This window comes from Poecilia latipinna, unplaced genomic scaffold (genome assembly GCF_001443285.1).
Source record: "Poecilia latipinna isolate Pla-1442-1.1 unplaced genomic scaffold, P_latipinna-1.0 Scaffold29, whole genome shotgun sequence".
NCBI lineage: Eukaryota > Metazoa > Chordata > Actinopteri > Cyprinodontiformes > Poeciliidae > Poecilia > Poecilia latipinna.
The window spans coordinates 270,386-286,616 of NW_015112645.1; the positions used below are offsets into that span (position 1 = coordinate 270,386).

General features: G+C 40.9%; 1 protein-coding gene across 3 annotated transcripts in view; it reads right to left on the reverse strand.

Moving 5' to 3' along the window:
* sorcs3a (sortilin related VPS10 domain containing receptor 3a) overlaps positions 1–16,231 on the reverse strand; it is a 229,626-nt gene that overhangs the window by 103,963 nt on the left and 109,432 nt on the right. For all 3 annotated transcript variants that reach the window (XM_015039692.1, XM_015039698.1, XM_015039705.1), the window contains exons 3-4: positions 11,836–11,935; positions 3,737–3,895 (exon numbers count right to left, since the gene is read on the reverse strand). In XM_015039692.1, coding sequence (XP_014895178.1) covers positions 3,737–3,895; positions 11,836–11,935 — 259 coding nt within the window. The remainder of the gene's footprint in view (positions 1–3,736; positions 3,896–11,835; positions 11,936–16,231) is intronic.

Sequence of the window (16,231 nt, forward strand, 5' to 3'; positions counted from 1 at the left end):
GACCGACCGACTGACCCACCGACCGACCGACTGACCCACCGACCGACCGACTGACTGACATTCTGGACATTGGGCAGCCGATGTGATTGATGCAACCAGCCCAAATGACAGAAACATCAGGAACATGAGACAATGGATGAAGACCAAGAGTTCAGGGATGGAGAGTCTGACAAGTGAAGGAAAAAGGATTTATCATGACATAATATTTTAAAAAGATGAAATCCCATCATATTAACAGGGATGTAGAGATTTCTGAGGGTGACTGTAGACACTTGGTTGCTAAAAATGGACATAATTATTTTATTAGATTAATAAACAATTACGTAAACCAAGAAACACACAAATCTGCTCCACTGCTTTAGGATGAAAAGTGTTCAGATTTAATTATTCAGATAACTCTTTGATAACGAGAATGACTGAATGACTTATTTAAGGTAAAGTAGTTCAGCAGTTTAATGTTACAACAGACATAAAAATGGTTAAAAATGAAAGAATTTCTTCCTGTCACCATCTCTCTGCATCTGCCTGTTTGCATAACTCGGTCTGTTGGCAGCAGGAACAGCAACAGAAGCCAATGTGAGACTATGTCCATGAGTAATTGTCTTCACAAACCGTTCACAGCCGAGATGAGGGACTCCAAAGGTCACCTAGAGTTTTCAAATCTAAAAATATCTCCATTTACTTGACGAGTGGACTCACCCAGATGGTAATTTAAAAAGAGAAGTCATTTTAAAAGAATCAAGAAACACAACAAACACTTCAGTCAAGCCTATTTGTCTCCACATGAATCCTGATGTCTCTTTAAGTTTGCTCCCGAGGGCGCCGGTCGACTTAAACACCAACTTCCAGCTGATTAGATTCAAAGTGACCTCGTCTGAAAACTATCAGCTGAAAATGAGCATATGGTAGCTCCTTGCTGCCGGCTCGACAGTCAAGACGAAACGCCGAGGCTGTGAGGGAAATCAGGTCGAATTAAGCCACCAATAATATCTGAGCAAATCCCTATTAACTAGCAGACAAAGAACATATTTGCGACAACAGCCCCGAGGAGGAAACCGTGGCGTGTGGATGACACACTCAGGATGGGAGTGAAAATGAGCCCGGCGGAGGTGAAAATCACGCCGGAGCCTTTGCTTCGGGCGCCAACTTTGGCTGTAAGGATGCAAATTAAAGCCACATAAGCCATTAGCCTCATAATACCTGTTATCACTGTCCACCTCATTAATGTTGAGCTGCTCCATCCAGCTCTCAGCCGGCGGAGCCTTCTTGAACTTTCTCCTCGGCTGCTTGATGTATTTCCCGCCTGCACGGCTGCCGCGTATTTAATCACTGAGATCAATAACTGTTACCATCATTGATCTTGTGAGTCTATTTCATGGGTAAGGTGGCAGAACCTCATATTTTCTGCAGGCTGCAGCTCTTATGCATAATGTAACCAGCTGAGGGCTGTTTTTAATTAACATTAGAGCCCCTGCTCAGAATTAGGAGATGCTGCTGACTGCTAAGGACGTTCAGTGATTTCATGCTTTGCCCAGAACTCTGACTGAAGGCGCTGCCCTTTCAACTCTCCCTTTACTTTAACTTCAGATGAATTTCCTAGCTTGTTTGTTCATGTTAATATTATCACAGTGCTGCAGATTCTTGAGGTTCCCTGATGTTTTTACTTATCCTCCACGACAGGATTCAGGATTTTTGGTGGGCCAAAAAACTGCAGAGGAAGGAAAGCCAAAAGTTGCAGTTTGTAAATGTAAAAAGCTGCTAGAAACTATGGAGTTATGAGCCGAATACAAATACATGCAACACGTTTTTTTTAGATTTAGTTGGTCTATGAATAAAAAACATGAGAAAAAATGAAGTTTATTGTCAGGTAGTGTAGACTGATTCTGCAGCACAAGAACTTCTACATTTGGTTCCTTTTTCATTCCTACATTTAAAATGAAATTTTTATTGACAAATGTGTCAAAATTGTTTAAAGTGTGTGAATGTGTTCTCATATCTTTATTTGTCTTATTGCACAAGCTGGTTGTCAATTTCTAGAAAAAACCTAATGGCGTTAAAAGGTCCTGCTGTAATTGGGTATAAATTAACATCCTTGTACATTTCTGTCAAACTTTAAAGTGTTTTGGCCGTAGCAACGTTGGACCAACCAGTCCCTGTCCGTGTCCATGTCCATGTCCCAGTCCCTGTTCCAGTCCCTGTCCCTGTTCCAGTCCCAGTCCCTGTCCCAGTCCCTGTTCCAGTCCCTGTCCCACTCCCAGTCCCTGTCCCAGTCCCTGTCCCAGTCCCTTTTCCTGTCCCAGTCCCTGTCCCAGTCCCTGTCCCTGTCCATGTCCCAGTCCCTGTCCCAGTCCCTTTTCCAGGCCCAGTCCCAGTCCCAGTCCCTGTCCCTGTTCCAGTCCCTTTTCCAGTCCCAGTCCCTGTTCCAGTCCCTGTCCCTGTTCCAGTCCCTGTCCCAGTTCCAGTCCCAGTCCCTGTCCCTGTCCCTGTCCCTCACGCAGTGACAACCTTTTCAGATGTGAGCTGCTGACAGGACTGACTGAACCACTGCTGTTCGCCGACCGTCTCCCTCCTGTGGAGCGACCGCTCAGCTCCCAGATCAGTGTCACTGACCTTAATGGCCGACATTTACTGGGACAATCTCAGAGCTCTGCGTGAGGACGGCGTGCCGGGCTTCATGCAGAGACACAAAGACCAGTGAAGGTGACACCATCATGGCCATAGGTGGAAGGGACACTTCTCCTGGAATAACTGAAAACAACCTACTGAAGCTTTTCTTTTGTCTGGGTGAACCGATGATCTGAATCCACTGACTGAGATTTTGAAGCATTTTTCTGAGTAGATCCAGTAAACTTCACCACAGAATCCAATCATTTCATTTATAGATGCAAATCAAACTGTTGCTGTGAAAATCCTGCTGATGAAATGATTTTCATGGCCTGAGTGAACAGGCTACTTGGATCTAAAGACTCCAAAGACACCAGAAGGACAGCAAAAATTCACAAATCTGCTTTAACAAACTGAAAAAATGAATTTAAAATTCCATGAATGTGTGTTAATTCAACAAAAGACAAGAAACAGTAAAAGTTTTCAGGAATTATCAGAGGAATGTACTCTACTGAAAATAGATGCTGAAGCTAACTGACCCTCAAATCATCATCATCATCATCATCATCAGAAATACATGAAACTTTCAGGAACTAAAAACCAAATAAAAACATCAAAGCAGAGATAAAAGGCATTTTTGTGGTCAAAATTAAGTATTGATTCAAAATGATGAAAAATAAAATTAATATATAAAGACCCAATATTAATCCAACCCAACACAGCAACAAAGTATTTCATAATTAGATAAAATATTTAAAATTTTTTATTTTTTTTTCTTCATACACATTTTGGTTTAATTCACTATATGAATAAAAAATATTGTTTCAAAGTTTTCAGTTTTATTTCTTGTCCAGTTTTATGCTCAGTAACATAAAAAGTATTGTTTGTAAGATGTAAAATGAAGGTTTTTTCCCTCCTAAATGCAGCATTTTCCCTGTAGAACGTAACTGAAGACCAAACAAACAGAACCAATAAAAACCACGACTCAATACTCCATCGTTGCTTTGCAACGGAGCTGGAATGCAACACAAATGAGTTGGATCTCCTTTAAATAGGCTGTAAAGTAGTCTATAATAACGTTGATTGTGAGTTGGAGCTCTTTAAATGGCAGATCTGACGTGAAGAGTCTCACCTTCTGGTCGTGGCTGTAGGCCAAGGCCCAGTCCTCCTGTGTGGGGTGGAATAAAAGGCTCAGGACGAAGAAGGAGAGCCGGTACTTCTGGAAACTGGCTCCCTCATCAGTGCTGATGAGCACGCTGCTCTCAAACTCCGGATCAGTCAGGACCATAATCTGAGAGCAGGGAGGATGAAGAGAGGAAAACACAGAGGAAGGAACAGAGAGAGAGATGAGGAGATGAGAGGAGACAGAAATAAGACGTTAGAAGCAGGAGAGGTGTTGGGCCTAAAATGTTTCGCCAATTTGGCACATTGCAGGTTTACTTTTGGCAAACAGCTTTGCTGAAGCTCCTCTGTGGAGCCTTCTGTGCTTTCAGAGGTCAAAACTCATCATCATATCTGTCCAAAACAACAAGGAGGGAAAAATAAAAAGGAAACGACGACACACAGGTTGAAGCCTCCTTCAGAAACCTTCCTCTGCTCCAGCTGCAGCCGAGAGGAGCTGCTTCTAATGAGTGATTTAGCAGGCATGACTGAACCTAAACACACAATAACTTACTGTCTTTATCAGTTTGCACCACACAATGTCATTTGTTAGCATTTCCTCTTCCAGTACAATTCTAATTCCAGCTTCAGCGGCTCAGCGGGGGGTTAGAAGCCGTAATTTCATGCTTGAACTGTTTCTGCGGGAGCCGTCACGGTTCCAACAGAATTCAATAAGGAGAGGAACTTTTACCGCATATATCTTTCAGCTAATAACATTTAGTCTTTCTGGAAGCAGATTAAATGCTCACTGGAATTTTGCCTTGAATTACAGGAAGCTCCTCAAAGTAGCCGTAATCACCGTATTTTATTCAGCAGCGCCGTAGTGAAGCTGATGCATTATCTTGAATGAGGGGCTCCATTAGTTTGCTTTCTTTGTTTTACAGCATGAGCTAAAAGGCAGGAGGGGATTTACATCAGTTCACATGAAAAAGGAACATTTATGTTTCTACGTGTTGACAGATTTCATGAGGTTGCAGCTGAATCGGGACGTTTGGTGGCTGACCGACACAAAGCAGAGCATGACTATGAAAATCATTTTTAATGGTGGGACAATTAAATGTTTTAATTGAGTTAATTGCAGATTCTCTAATTAAACACCATAAATTGAATTTTAATTAAAAAAAAACATTAACAAAACAAAAATCAATATTTTTTATTATATTCCCTTTTGCTAATAAATTCTTGAATAGACAAATGAGCTCAACAACAAAGATACTTGATGTTTTTAATCTGAGATTTAACAATCAGATTGGAGCCAAATGTGGTTCCACTCCTTCAGCCTTCATCCGGTTTCAGGAAGCCCTGGTCATTCATGGAGCTTCTTTGGAAACGTGGACGCTGACATTTAGAAAAAAGGGCATCTTTGTCACTTTTTGACTTTTAAAATAAAACTCCACCTCGTTTTTGCTCTGGATGAGTTCAGTCACATCGATTCTGTTCTCCATTTACCAGTAGCTGTTCACACTAGGCTGTTCCTTTGTGGTTTGGTGTCTGCAGCTGTTTGTTTTTCCAGTTACGGCCTCAAACGGGTTTAATCCACCAACATGCAGCCCAGAATCCTCAGTGGGTTTCTGCAAATTAACAGTTATTGTCCACATGTGTTGCCCAACAGTCAGCGCCTGTCCTGCAGGCTGGAGCTGCTCTGCTCCTCAAACCTCCACCAACCATGCATGTTGCATGAGCGCGCGGTGGAACAGCGGGCAGCGCTGGGGTCCAACTAGCTGTGTTTTCTCTCGTCAATTCCACTGGAATTGGAAGAACAGCAGCACATTTGTCACTGACAGAAAAGCCAGCCCTCCTTCCAGAGCTGTAAGCAGGAACTCTCCCTGGTGGTGATTTAGATAAATTGTTTTTCATTAAGCACCAATAAACAGGCAGCACTTTCTCAATCTGGCTTTCTCATTGGCGTGGGCTCGCCGATCTTTCCATTCATTACCTGTCACAGCGCAGCGCCAATGCTGCTGATATCTGCGAGCCTCTCTGGAGCTTATCAGATGTAATTTCCAGCTTTTAAGCTGTAATCATATTCGATAATGTGGCTGTAAGAGGCTCACTTTGAGAACCAACCATCAGAAGTTAATGGTAAAAAGAAAAAAAAAGGCATTTAAATGTGTGCATGTAATCTAAAAAGATTGTATTAAAATGAACTGCTGCTCTGTGCTGAAGCCTTGAACTGGAAGTTTTCGTCCTGCTCTTTAACCTCCATCTGCTGAGCTTTCATCTCCAGCTTTCGCTTCAGTCTTTGAGCTCTAAATGGTTTTCCGTTTCATCACACGGAGCAGCTGCTGGACAATATTCTTACATTTGCATTACTCATTTAGCAACAAGTGTGAAAACATTATTTTCCAAATTCACACCTCATGTTTGTTAAAAATTGTCTGTCGCCTCTGTGATTATAAGCCCGTTTTCAAAGCTGCAAACACAAACTTGACTGCATTTTTCCAGGTTTTAATGCGACAGAAAAGCATCTCAGTAAGAAAAGAAGGAAACGACTCCATTTCAAGATGTCGGTCTGAGACGTGTGACGTACATTTGTATTCAGCTCCCACTGACCAGTACTTTACATAAATACTGGTCTTTCTTCTGCCTTTAAGTTTCTGTGAGCATGATGCTGCCACCACCATGCTTTAATATGGGCAAGGTGGATTCAAGGTGATGCGAAAAAATAGTTTAAATCCACACAATGCTCTGCTAGTAGGCCAAGAAGTTGACTTTTGGTTTTGTCTGAGCAGTTATCACTCCTTCCCAATTAGACTGAGGTCTGGAATCTAATGTTAGTGTAGCTGGACAAAGCAAGAGTCCAGGAATCTTGCATAATATCCGACAGCAGCAGGTTCGTTAATGGGGTCTCCAGCCACTCTTCCAAAATAGCCAGTGTTACGGAGTAAAGCTTCTTCTCAAACAAGACGGAGGCTCGTATTTCTTTTACTGAACCTTTCTGTTCAGTATTTATTGAAGAGGAAAAACAACGGCATCAGCTGATAACGGGCAACAGCTGTTCGTAACCAATAGCAATCAAAGTCAACAAAGCAAGATAGTGACAAAACAGTAACAGATCCTTAAGCATTCTTCAAAATAAAAGACTTCCTCTATTCCAATAAATCATGTCTTGCACTGAAATATATTTCACTTCGCCTTTGTAATTATATACAATCATGTTCAATACAATTAATAATAATCATCAAGTAAATTATGCTTAACATATCAGTCACTTATCATGCAAATATACTGAACAACATAAGTGTAAAAAAGTCACAACAGCCAGATCAGTGGAGTACACAACTAAAAGTGTAACGTAGCAGATCCTGCCACCATTGAGCTTGTAGAGAAAATAACATCAGATTCCACTTGGTAACTTTCCAACTACAAGTTATGCCAAAGTCAGGGTTGCTAGGCAAGCTCCAATATTCCCAGTAGGATTTTCAACTTCAACAGGTGATGCTTTCATGACAACTGGTCACACTGGGTTTGTCTTTAGGAGTATTAGCATAAGTGGAAACATCACATTTCAGACTTATAGTTCTAATATTGACCTTAATGTGAAAAATATGCATGGAACTGATCAAGTGGTCAATCAGGTTGGGTTAAACGTTAAGGCCAGAACGTATCGTCATGCCCCTTTTTAACACCTGAGAAACTAAGAAAACGAATAAAAGCTTGAGTATATTATTGCAAGGTACTGTAATGGCAGGGCCTTTCCCTTTCCTGCTTAAGTAAACAATAATTATTCATCCCCAAACTCAGTGACCAATGGCATCATCAAAGTCTGATTAAGATTTCCCTCACAGCCTCCACTCAGCCTTAACGAGGGAGCGGCCGAGTGAGGAGGGTAACAATACGGAATCGATAAAGGTTGCTGGGGATAACCTTTGTGTTTTATCAGCCTGGTGTCGAGCTGTGCATAAGCTGCAGGGCCGAGATAGAAGCGGATAGTTGTCAGATGGCAAGTTAAGTGGAGGTATGGATCAGAGACGGAGGGAAAGAGACACCCTGCAGCAAATGAATCACGGCGGATCAATCGAGCTTAGGCTGTCTTCCACGGGAGCTTTGGAAACACAGTTGTCTTCACAGTATGCTCATTAGGCACGGATCAGGCCTTAATCACCCACATTTAGCTATCATGTTTTCACTGCCGTTCTTCCTCCGTGGCATCTTAACTGTGCATGTCTTTAATTTTTTTTAAAGCCCCGTTGAGCAGCCGTTCAATTAACTGCAGAGAGAGCATGAAGAAAAGACGACACGATGCAGCTGAAGAGTTCACCGCTGAGGCCTTCTGCTAAATGTCGTCACTATCGCTCAAATCTTTACCGCATCTCTGGGGATTGTAGCAGCGGCAACGTAAGTGAGGGCAAAATATTTCAATAGAAGTGCATATACAGATGGGGTGGGAGCAGAGGACGATTATAGGTTTCAGTGAGTGATTAGCTACAGACGCTCTTTTTATAGAACAGGCTGATGCTAAATAAGGCCCCTCAAACGAGGAGCCAACAAAGGGCTGCAGCCAGCAATGGGCAACTTTCATCCATCTCCAGGATGGTAAATCGAAATAATTAGGCCTGAGATAAAGCACAGAGAGGCAATGAAGAGCCAGAGGACAACCATCATCAGCATTACTACAGGTTCCTGGCTGCCATGACTCACTAACAGCAGCAGACAGGAAGTAAAAATAGTTCTCCTGGAAACTATGGTGGAAATGATGGGATTTCATTTGTTAATTTTCCCTCTTGAGTCGTGGATAAACTTTATCTCATGCCATATAAGCCGTCTGAAGGGCTGCGCGTCACATCTCCCGCAGAGAGAACCTGGGGGAGCGCGTTCCTGCCACGGCCTTCATGTGGAATTACATTTTCTCTGCATGAAAATGCAGGAGTAAGTGAGTCACGAGGAGTAATCAGTGCCGGCTGTGATCTGTCCCTCGCCACGATGCGGCTCTGCTCTTCGCAGGATCCCATTAACTCCGACAACATGCAAACACATTCAGGGTCAACACCTTGGATCGGCCTTGGAGGAGTGATGCTGATGAACCCGAGGACCCAAACCACTTCTAACGCGCCAACGAGTCACGCCTTCTTCTCTATTAGTCTGCTGGCACCGCGCAGCTTCAGCTTCATCCAACCCGTTTCTGAGCAGGAAGGCCAGCCTCTACCAAGTCATGAGTTTATTTTACATATTTTGTCATCTAACAACCACAAACCAGTGTATTTTATCTGGATTCCCACGCAAGGAAACTGACAGCTCTGTAAATGTTTTCCACATGAAAATCTGAAATCTGCATTCATTTTCTGCCCATCTGAATCGTAGAATCATTCTTCATTCACACAGCATCTACTGATGCCAGATTCCTACTTTTGTGCTGAAATCCAGTTTTTGTCTGTGTGGTTGTTTATGCTACTGATGGGTAATGTGACAGTTGACGCCGTCGATGGATCGAGTTTAAAGCTGTTCAACAATGGGAGTCAACAGTCACAAAATGATAACACCACAGAGGAAGCTAATGAAAAGACACACAAACAGCAGCAGAGCTGCAACTTCTCCAGATTGGTCCGTCTGGAGCCAGGAGTGACGGGATCCAACTGTTAATTTGATCAGTTGTGTTACAGACATCAATAACTGTAGCATCAGTGCTTTTAATACATGTTGGATTTTTGTTTTTCACTGAATAAATGCACTTAAAATATTTTGGTGCAATATGCAGATGAATTTATTATTGCACAGTCAAATAAATGAAGAAAACATTTCCTTTCCTTTTCTGCATCCCATCCCATTTTTTCAGGGTTGGGTTTATATTTTTAAAACTATTATTTTCTTTTTGGATTAAATTGGATTGCACTCATGAGAAATTGATTTCCTACCTGCAGAGGAGTGCTAAGTGCTCTCATTTAAGGAGACAGTTGGGAGTTTTGAGAGATGAGCCAAGTGGCTCATTTTTGTAGAAAATGTTATCGTGTGAATTTTCCCACTTCATGCATCCAGTGGCTGGTTACCAGGTAGGACTGTGGGTTGATGGGAACAACGCAGTGAAAAAATCCACCATCAACAGTTTTTGGCTGAATATCACAAGGTCCAGTCTGTGATGTGTGGTTTGCTCATGGTGGCAGCATGTTGGAGCAGCATGTTGGAGCAGCTTGGGTTCTTCTGATTTTGCTCATTTTTGGTTGACATGTTAAATGTTTGGACAGTTATTCCCTCTGGTTTTGGATGCAACTGGAAAGGATATTTGCTGCTGAACTTTTGCTTTTGGACAGTTATGATGAGTTACCATGGCAACAAGGTACTGTTCTCACTACTGGCTCAAAAAATACTTCAGAAGAGTTGAAAAGGAGGCTTGATGGATGCAGACCAGGAGCAAAGAGAAGGAAGAAGCTCAAACCATCATAATGACCATATGCCCTACTCCAACATTTCTCTGCCCATATGACTAGAAAGAGATTTTAAAAGGAATGACAAAAGCAAAGGAGGTGGATTAGCAGTTTGCCAACAACTGATGGTGTCATCTGGGACATGTTACTGTGGAATATCATCTCTGCTGGCCAGATGTTGAGCTGTTGGCGGGTCATAACAGTCATGTGACTGTTTTACAGAAGCCGTCTTTAGTCAGAGGTCTGTTCAGGTTAGTTGCAAGACTGGCTGCTACTGGAGATCTTTTCTAGCCCCAGCCTCACCCACAAAGACTTTCTGAAGATACTTGACTGATGTGAGTTACAACATTTAATTTCCCTTTGGAATAAATAAAGTAGTTTTCAACTGAATCTGATTAAAAGTAATTCACTGCAGCCGGAGAAGCAGAGCACAAAGAAAGTGCAGGGATTTGTAATTCACAGCAACAATTTTGGGAGCATCAGTGTGGAAAACCTTCTGCTAAGAGCGAAGCTGTCTGCTGAAGTCTTCCATTTTTAACCATGCAGATTCAGAAGTATTTTGTTGTGTTTGTCATTAGACGAGCAGAAAACCGAGGCAGATGGTGAAAAGTGGAATGCAAACCATGTGCAGATCGATGAACAAAATTCAGAGAGTGTCAGAAGAAATGAAAAGTGATTGACAGAACTCGGAGGCAAATTAAAGGCATCGGCAGATGGTTGGCAGCTGGGAGAACTCGTGATTCCCCTTGTCTTATTTATTTCCAGGCTGAAATTGTTAAAATTCAGTTTCAGCGGGTTGATTCAAAAATAAAGGAAATAACTCACTTTTCTCCTCTGCAGAGTTTGCCAACTAATTTTGTTTTTTGACAGTTTTTCGTAACAGAAAGAACAAATGCATCTGGCTGCAGATAAACTATTAACTAAAGACCATCTTCTGCACTGTCTGTTTCTGTATTTTATGCAGAAGCTCATACTGCTTTGCGGCTGAAAATAACTGACCCAGTGATGTATGGATCTCATTTGGACACCAGTCGTACCTGCAGCCACCTTTGCTTCAGTTGGAGTTGGCCACAGCGCTGGCAGAGTTTTTACCACTGTGTGTAGCTCTGGCGCTCTTCCTTCCCCAACCTGTTGCTGAGCTTTGTTAGTCAGCTGAATGAAGTGTGAAGGGTAACTCCAAAGTATTTTTGGAAATCAATCAATCAATCAACTTTATTTAAAGACACAAAAATAGGCCCATAGAGTAAAAGAAAAAAAAAAAAAAATCATCTATTGCTGATTTTTTGTTTTTGGTTGTTTTTGTTGAACCTATCTAAACTCTTTGAGGTAAAATGCATCTTGAGAAACTGTAAATACCTCAACGAAATGCGACTAGACATGCTACTAGCTGCTGTTTCCAAAGCAAGCCTGAAGATCTCCAGTTCATCACAGAGCAACAGACACACACAGGACAAACAACCATTCACACACTCACACCTACCAGCAACTTAATGAACCCAATTAACCTAAAAGTCATGTTTTCTACTGTCAGGTTAATTGGTCTCAGAGTGAACCCACACGTGGTCAGAGACAACATGCAAAATCCATACAGAGATTTGAACCCAGGACCTTCTTGCTGCACAGCAACAGAGCTGAGCAGGAGTCAATGGATGGACATTTCGTTTACCAGCTTACTTATTTACAGGTTACAAAGATATAAGAAAGTTCCCACCTTCCTTTTATTGGTCGGGCAAACGTAAAGGTAACTGAGGACGGCCTTGGACCCGATTTTGTCGTTCATTCTCTCATATGTTGATCCGTAGTCTGCAGATCTGAACAGAACAAAGAGAAAAAACAATGAGAAGCAGAAAACTGTGAAAATAATCCAAGCTGTGTGTCAAACAAACTGATGTTACTTTCTGTAATGTCACCATATTGATGAAAAAGAACAGAATATCACACCCAAAGGAAGAGAACAAACAGGATAAATGTTAGTTTGGTTGTGTACATGCAGCTTGTCCAGGGGAGTAAATCCGTGGCAGTGAAATAAGAGAGGGTTAACCAATCATCCACAGCTCCCACTAAAATGAACCATTCAAACAGCTCTGGGGACCTGACACTGTAAATAATTAATTCTCTCCTGATGACTACTATGAAATAAAATATGACGAGTGCAAAAACATGTGGATGTTCCAGAACCCTTGGGTTTTAATAATTTAACAGTGGGAATGAGCCTGTTAGCCAGCCCAGTCCCTGGAAACTCCACATGAATCCATCATCAGTAACAACCAAATCTGCCTTCAAGTACCACATTTCAGCATCTGCAGACCTGCTCACAGGCTTTTCTTCCTCTGTGGGTGTCGTGCCCGGGAAATCTTCTCAGTGGGGACAGAAGCTCCCGCCCACCGCTGTGGCAAAACTCCTGTTTGGATTTGCAGACTGACTCACATTGCTATGAGGAAAGCTAAGATGATTCCTGTTTTTGTCAAACCCTGCTGTTTGTGCTCCTTCAGAGGGAAACAGGCTTTCAAAGAGGCCGTAACGAGGTGTCGCTCCTTCAGAGGGAACGATATCTGCAGTGATTACAAAGCACCGTAATGAGCCACACAGAGGCAGCATCATTTCCACATTACATTAAAGTGGGATGGGGAGTAACAATGTTAGGCTGGAGTGTGAGCTGAGAACTACACATTTTACATCTGCTCCTCTGAGTGAAAACTTTCACTTATAAAGCTCTTGCAGAAAGTTTTGAGACAGACATGGATTTACAGGTGCTGAATCAAACCAATCAGTTTTACTGTCTCTGAGAGATTCTTCACCTGAGACTCTCAGATCTGTGTCAAAGGCAACGCCTACGCAAACTACAGCAGACAGCCGTCTGCTCGTTTCTGTGCACTTTCAAATAAAATGAACTAACAGAAAATGTAATTAATTGAATAAAAGATAACCTTGGTTTTCACTGGACAGCATCATAAATACCAAAACACACTATAATATATCTACATGGTCAAAGTTATTCCAGAACCTCTATCTTTTATTTCTGAGGATAGCGAAAAGAAAGCAAACTGATAATTTTATAATTAGCTAGCTTACTTTTTGAATTGATTTTGGTTCTTTGACACATTTCAACAACCATCTGACAGAATATTTTATCTATGTTATATTTACTATGGAATCTCCACAACTATAAATCAAAAACTATACTAGCACATCAATGAAGTTATTTAAAAAATGATTTAAAAGCTATGCACCGTGTGCAGAGGCTGCTGGATGCAGTTGGTCAAGTTTTGTTGTCTCTATGACGCCTTTCACACATTTTCTTTTTACGCTGATGACTGTGCGGTGTGTCAGTTGGACCCCTTGTACGTCCAAAATTGTGTTCAATTACCAACCAGTTCATTTCAATCACAACTTTTTAAAAATGTATCCATGCGTTTGTAATCAACCCAGTACGTGTTGGACAGCTTGAAATGCAGCAGCTCCATTTAACTGTCTGACATCTGTTTGCTACGACCCGTCAGGTTCATTTACTCCAGTACATCTGAAGCTCTCGGACTTTTAAAAAAATTAAAAACAAAACAAAAAAAAGATTTAGGTTGAGATCTGAAGGTGAACATAATATTTACCTTGCTTTAAGCTAAAGGCCAATTTCCTCAAACAAAAATCCTTTTCACTTTATTTTGCACCATTTCTTTTGATTTAAGCTGGTATGCATCGCAATGTTTAGTTCAAACCAGAACAAAAATGAAGAATGATTTAATTTAATTTTTCTTTTAGTGTTGTTGGTGGAGGAGGAGGCCATTAAAACAACCTTTTGATGCCTCACTGATGCGATGCCATGGAAATGTTTTATTCCTTCGGCTGCTGATCTGTTTATTCCCCAGCATCCAGATGAGCAGGTGGTGCACACTCCTGCTAATGGCTTCCAACAAGCCATGTAGTATAAGGTTTTAACAAAACCACAGAGACTAAATAATCTGTAAAGAAGGAAAAAATGTGTGTATGTATCTGAATCCTAAAGAATACTTAAAAAAACATGATGTGGTGATTATTCTTTTGCTGTTCATTGGAAAACACCCCATTTATGTTTTATCTAAATTGTGTATGCAGTTTTGCATGACTTCTCGATCGATGTCACCCAGCAGCTTCAGTTTGACAAACACAATTAAACGCTGCACAATTAAATTAAGATTAACTGAAAGTCTTTGATTCAGGCTCAGAGTGTTTTTCCAGCCAAATTCAGCCTGACCTTGTCCCTCTAATCACATCAAGTCTTCAGGGACTGACGGGTTCAGTTTGACCTGAGCTCTGCTCTCAAGCATTCGTCAAATGAACAGAGGATTATCCATATTTTGTTCTGCTCTGCCCTGTTTCTCTAAAGACTTAATAGCACGACTGCCTGGAAAAAAAACAGGCTTATAAGATAAAAATAGAAATAATGGAATGATTTATTTGTCTGGTTTCTCTTTGGAGGTTCCTAACATAAGTACATGTTTGCTTTGGTAATTTCTAAACACTAATCTTTCTTAAGTATCCATAGTTATTACTTATATATGTTAAAGTATGTGATGGTGTGAAAAATTGTTTCATTTTCCTACAGTGCTTTCTACTGAAGCACTGCATTGGAAAGACATAATCCACTTCGTCCATGGTGGGCATATTGGACAAAAAGCCCGTATTCAACTCTTAGACGTTGCAGTTTCAAAAGTTAAAGTAAAAACAATAATGGCTGCTTATGCTAACTGAAACCATGTGGACAAAGATTTCCAGACCTTCTAACAGATGTCTGGTCCCACTTTTTGGAACAAATCTGAGATGAAAAAAGCCTCTCAGACAATAACGTTTCATTTATTGTATCAGCAAACTTCCTTTCCACCACAACGGAGGACACACTGTAGATTAATAAGTATTGGTGTTACTATGGCTTGTGTACTATTTTTTTTTTTTTTTGGCCTGGTACATAAAGATCAGCTTGACAGCAGGAGTGAGAAGAAGTAGTTCTTTCATTTAGCAAAGAAATTACATACAATTTCATTTAGCAATAATTTATGTAAGAACAAAAACACCAAATATGAAGAGATTGTAGGAATTGACATTATGATTTCAGTGTTTACCATTAACCATTAACAAATCATCATTCACAACTTCTTCTGTTCGCTGACTGGCCCAGTTGAAATTCAACTAGAGAAATCAAGCTCAATAAGAGAAATACCAGACGGAGCATTCAAGGGAAATGAGAATTGAGCAGAATTGCTAAAGAAGGCAACAGCCAGGCTACAAAGTTCACAACTTTCATGCAAATTTTAACCATCTGAAGCCTTTTCTTATTTCAGCCTTTTTGAATAGCGGCTTTTTTTTTTTTTTTTTTTCCTGCTATTAAATGATGTTTCGTCAAATATTGGTCTATAACATTTTAACATTTTCAAATTCACTAGATACAAAGCTCAACATGAAGGAATTACATAACTGGGTTTGTGTCTGGGTGTAATTTGGATTGATGTTTTCCAACATGGTAGTTTATGTTTTATACTTTTAACATGAGGCGTTGTGACATTTTTAACGTCATTTAAACGTAAAATAGAATTATTTTTATTTAAATTACTCATTACTTTGTCATCTTCCTGGATTGGAGCATGATGTGTTGCTTTCCATGACCTTCTAAGCCTACTTCATGTTGCCAGACAGGTTCTTTTGGGTTGGCAGTAATCTGGGTTAGGATTAAGTTCCTAATTGGTTTTCATGGGTGTCTTGATAAATTATAAGTTGAAAACTGACCTTAGAATAATTAAAATTGGTAAGAGGGCTGATATTTTATGCGATGTGGTTAGCAGAAAGGTTTTTTAATGTGTGGGAAACAATTGTGTTTGTGCCTGTATGTCCCTGAGAGGACAGGAAGATGCTCCCTCACATAATTAACACGTGATTGCCACATTTATGCACGCTGCGTTTGTCAGTGGGGGGTTGTCATCGACACGTGTTCCAGTGGTCGTTTCCCCAGGAGTCGGTTTCCTCAGACGCCTTTTCACTTTCCTTCCACTCTTCATAAAGAATGAAAGTCCCAGAGACACATCTTAATAAAGCTTCAGCATGAATGAGAGTTTTTCTTTTAAAGCATTTTCTGTTCAACA